Source organism: Pygocentrus nattereri, chromosome 27, assembly GCF_015220715.1.
Source record: "Pygocentrus nattereri isolate fPygNat1 chromosome 27, fPygNat1.pri, whole genome shotgun sequence".
Classification (NCBI taxonomy): domain Eukaryota; kingdom Metazoa; phylum Chordata; class Actinopteri; order Characiformes; family Serrasalmidae; genus Pygocentrus; species Pygocentrus nattereri.
In genome coordinates this window covers 24,523,751-24,528,860 of record NC_051237.1, presented here as the reverse complement: position 1 = coordinate 24,528,860, position 5,110 = coordinate 24,523,751, and the positions used below count along the sequence as shown (strand labels likewise).

The following is a 5,110-nucleotide window of genomic DNA, read 5'->3' as shown; positions in this document are numbered from 1 at the left end:
TGGTGGGTCATTCACAGCACTGTAGTGACACTGACATGGTGGTGGTGTGTCAGTGTGTGTTGTACTGGTATAAGTGGATCAGATACAGCAGTGATGCTGGAGAATTATTATTTTATATACACTGCTCAAAAAAATGAAGGGAACACTTAAACAACACAATATAACTCCAAGTAAATCAAACTTCTCTGAAATCATACTGTCCACTTAGGAAGCAACACTGACAATCAATTTCACAGCTGTTGTGCAAATGGAATAGACAACAGATGGAAATTATTGGCAATTAGCAAGACACACTCAATAAAGGAGTGGTTCTGCAGGTGGGGACCACAGACCACTTCTCAGCACCTTTCTGCTTTCTGGCTGATGTTTTGGTCACTTTTGAATGTTGGTGGTGCTTTCACACTCGTGGTAGCAGGAGACGGACTCTACAACCCACACAAGTGGCTCAGGTATTGCAGCTCATCCAGGATGGCACATCAATGCGAGCTGTGGCAAGAAGGTTTGCTGTGTGTGTCAGTGTAGTGTCCAGAGGCTGGAGGCGCTACCAGGAGACAGGCCAGTACACCAGGAGATGTGGAGGAGGCTGTAGGAGGGCAACAACCCAGCAGCAGGACCGCTACCTCTGCCTTTGTGCAAGGAGGAACAGGAGGAGCACTGCCAGAGCCCTGCAGAATGACCTCCAGCAGGCCACAAATGTGCATGTGTCTGCACAAATGGTTAGAAACCGACTCCATGAGGATGGTATGAGGGCCTGACGTCCACAGATGGGGGTTGTGCTCACAGCCCAACACCTTCCAGGACAATTGGCATTTGCCAGAGAACACCAGGACTGGCAAATTCACCACTGGCGCCCTGTGCTCTTCACAGATGAAAGCAGGTTCACACTGAGCACATGTGACAGACGTGACAGAGTCTGGAGATGCCATGGAGAGAGATCTGCTGCCTGCAACATCCTTCAGCATGACCGGTTTGGCAGTGGGTCAGTAATGGTGTGGGGTGGCATTTCTTTGGAGGGCCGCACAGCCTTCCATGTGCTCGCCAGAGGTAGCCTGACTGCCATTAGGTACCGAGATGAGATCCTCAGACCCCTTGTGAGACCATATGCTGGTGCGGTTGGCCCTGGGTTCCTCCTAATGCAGGACAATGCTAGACCTCATGTGGCTGGAGTGTGTCAGCAGTTCCTGCAAGATGAAGGCATTCAAGCTATGGACTGGCCCGCCCGTTCCCCAGGCGTTGCAGGGAGGTCATACAGGCACGTGGAGGCCACACACAATACTGAGCCTCATTTTGACTTGTTTTAAGGACATCACATCAAAGTTGGATCAGCCTGTCGTGTGTTTTTCCACTTTAATTTTGTGTGTGACTCCAAATCCAGGCCTCCATTGGTTAATAAATTTGATTTCCATTGCTGATTTTTGTGTGATTTTGTTGTCAGCACATTCAACTTTGTACAGAACAAAGTATTCAATGAGAATATTTCATTCATTCAGATCTAGGATGTGTTATTTGAGTGTTGCCTTTATTTTTTTCATACCCTCATTAAACACATTGGTTGCTGCTGCTACATATTTATCTGCACTGTGACCGTCCTGTACTTCATGTGGTCTTGTTTGCTGAAATGATATATGCTTTCATATCTTATATACTATTTATTTTATTTTCAGTTCTGGCCATTTCCAGCAGGTGGCGCTGATGGCAAAATATATGAATATATATAAAAATACCCCCTGTTAACGGTAGAATGCTCTGAAATGAATACAGTCAGACAAGTGTAATCAATGATCTGAACACTTTATTGATTTCATCACTCAGCGCCGGGTTCCCGGACGCTCAAAGTGCTTGTGTTCGCTGGACTTGTGATCTCCTCACAAGGTCTTATTCACAGCCTTGGAGGTGGAGCTGACCACTTTGCCGTCCACCACCTCCTCCACAATGGTCACCACTTTGCGTGTTGTGCTGGAGGTGGAGCTGGAGCCGGAGGTGGAGCTGGAGACTACAGCAGAGGTTTTGGTGGAGCTGCAGGGACAGAGGAAGATTATTGACGTTTCAGAATAATATATATGTTGCCAATTTTCTATGAAGGCTCATTATAAAATATATACTATACATAATGTTTGTATTTGAAATATATTGACAAAATATGTTTATTTTTTCTTGGGGACTCTTTGGAAAATATATTCCGGTATATTATTTATGTTTGGGAAAATATTGGCTGACTGCAACATAATACATTTTTTATGATGTTCTCATATCTTAATATCTTCCTTTTCCATTTTGCTTTATACTATATCATATTATACAGGACATTTGCAATATATTACATTTTTGAATGTTGACTCATATATAAAATAAATTCTAGCATATTGTATTTCAATTTTGATATATATTGATAACAAATAGGCAATATATTTCCCAATGTGGGCTGATCTGAAGATATATTCTAATAGGTTGTATTTATCTATTGCCAACGTATTTTCAATGTAGTCCATTTTCCATTGTGTATTCATCTGAAACTGTATTCTAAGGCTGGAATGTATTTGTAGTGTATTCTGTGTTCCTGAGGGGCCTCACCTGCTGCTGGTCTCTCCATCCAGCAGTCTTCTGTACTCGGCGATCTCCAGCTCCAGTCTGGTCTTGATGTCCAGCAGCATCTGGTACTCGTGACCCTGCCGCTCCAGGTCAGCACGGAGCTGCACCAGCTGCTCCTCTAGACTGGATACCTGCATCTGGTAGCCAGCGAGCCTGGAAGCGTAACGAGCTTGGGTCTCTGCCAGTGTGGCTTCGAGTGACGCTTTCTGTTGAGGAGAAATCAGTTTGGTAAATGTGTCCCAGAAGAACCTACTGTGAGGTTCTACAGGCATTTTTCCAGGCGCTCACCATGCTGAGTTGCGACTGAAGCTCGATCTCCAGCCCCTGCAGTGTGCGCTTGATTTCTGTGACTTCTGACCGGTTCGTCTGGAGGGTTTCTGTGCTTTTGGCGACTTCTTTGTTCAATGATTCGCTCTGTGAGGAAAGATGTTCGCAAAACAGTCCAATGAGACAAGGCAGTTTTTAGAAGACCATTTGCTCCTTATTCAGAGCACATGTTAAATCTTACCTTGGTCTGGAACCACGCCTCAAGATCTCTGCGATTCTTGGCGGCGACAGCCTCATAGTGCTCGCGGATGTCAGCCATGACTTTGCTGAGGTCTTCCTGTGGTTTGGCGTCAACTTCTACGTGGACCTGTCCGCTCATCTGGTCACGCATGGCCAGGAGTTCCTGAAGATGCAGGGACAGCGTCAAACTTTGTTGACTTTAAAATGCATCTCATTACCCACAGCTCTCAAACGAGAGCAAATGATGGGTCTGCCTCTCTTTTTACCAATTCCTTTATCACGCTCACCTCCTCATGGTTCTTCTTGAGGAACACCAGCTCTTCCTTCAGACCCTCAATCTGCATCTCCAGGTCAGACCTGGCCAAGGTCAGCTCATCCAGAACCTTCTTCAACCCAGCGATGTCAGCGTCCACGGACTGTCTCATGGCCAGCTCATTCTCGTACCTGCAGAGAACAGGGAGGGGTTACAGATTCTGCAGGAACTTCACATGAAATGAGCAACACCAGATCTTGAGTTAGGTTCATTTGGACTTACTTGACCCTGAAGTCATCTGCGGCCAGCTTGGCATTGTCAATGCTGAGGTAGATGCCTCCATTGACACGTGTGGCATCCTGGATCTGAAGAAGAGCAAGTAATAGGTTAAGGTCAACTGACAGTTAGATGTACTTAGTTGACCACTGAGGGCTCAATCTTATGGACATTTGAAGATCTCCACTGTGGTGTTCCATGCAATTTAAAACCAAATATAGCAACTGTTTAAGGATTATTGAGGTTCCTTTGAGCTTTAGCCTTTGTTTAGGTCTAGTTTGGACCTCTTTGCTTGATAATGAATGGTAGGTTGAGGGACTGGGTGTAGTGTTTACACTGTAGGATACTGTGTTCAGAGATGAATTGACACTGCAATGTGAAAAGGCCAACCAAGGAATGTTATATTGAATGTAGAGAACAATAATGTTTCTTGATTTTAAGCTTCTGCGTTGCTTACATGATTGCAAGGGATAGATCGGGTCAATTTGGGTGTTTATAAATCTTCAGGCTTATTTATTCTGTAACTACCCTGAGATATTTGGTAACTACTATGCAAGACATTCAGGAACTGTTATAGATCCTTAGAGTTTCGAGGGTTGAAACTGTGGTTTATTAAACACTTTGACATACCTTGCCCTGGAGGTCACTGATGGTGGCGTAGTATGCAGAGTAATCCCGAGACTTGGGAGAAGTCTTGCTCTCCAGGAACTGGCGGATCTTCAGCTCCAGCTCAGCATTGGCCTTCTCCAGGGAGCGCACCTTCTCCAGGTAGGTGGCCAGACGGTCGTTGAGGTTCTGCATGGTGGCCTTCTCATTGGCGGACACATCGATCGCTTCGGACAGGTTGAAGCCACCTCCGGCACCACCTCCGAAGCCACCTCCGGCACCACCTCCGAAGCCACCTCCGAAGCCACCTCCAGCGCCACCTCCGAAGCCACCTCCAGCGCCACCTCGGAAGCCACCTCCGGCGCCACCTCCGAAGCCAAAGCCACCAGATCCAGCACTAGCAAAGGAACGGCCAACAGAACTGCTAGAGATACGAACCCCACCACTTCCTGCACCTCCGTACATGCTAGCGGCCCTCCCAACACTCATACGGCCTCCGGATCCTCCTGAGGACCTGAAGCTGTAGTTGGAGAAGGATGTCATGCTGCTGGAAGATTTCTGTAACTCTGCTCTGGCTGAAGAGGGAGTGAGTGCGGAGATGAGGACCGGCATGTTTTTATACAGTAGAAGAGGGGAGGGAATGAAGGAGAGTGAAAGCGAGGGGAGGGGAGGATAAATCAGACTACTCCCAACCCCCAAGGCAAATACATACATGCACAAAACTGCACAAAACCACACATGCAAACAGCATATGAGCTGCAGGTGTCCACACCCACCCAACAAAAGCTTAACAAAACATGAGCATATCCGACTCCGAAGCGTCAGCTGTCAATAATTTTCATTCTGCTCCTCTAAGCTGAGTGAGTTAAAGACATTGTG

General features: G+C 46.5%; 1 protein-coding gene across 1 annotated transcript; it reads right to left on the bottom strand.

The window, feature by feature from the left end:
* Window positions 1–1,774: 1,774 nt before the first annotated feature.
* On the bottom strand, window positions 1,775–4,852 carry LOC108438407 (keratin, type I cytoskeletal 13-like). The gene is made up of 7 exons (XM_017716198.2): window positions 4,256–4,852; window positions 3,632–3,714; window positions 3,384–3,540; window positions 3,098–3,259; window positions 2,878–3,003; window positions 2,572–2,795; window positions 1,775–2,016 (listed from the first exon to the last, which is right to left on the bottom strand). Exons 1-7 carry the CDS (start codon window positions 4,841–4,843, stop codon window positions 1,866–1,868), a joined length of 1,491 nt encoding a protein of 496 aa, XP_017571687.1. The 5' UTR covers window positions 4,844–4,852; the 3' UTR covers window positions 1,775–1,865.
* Between the last annotated feature and the right edge of the window lie 258 nt (window positions 4,853–5,110).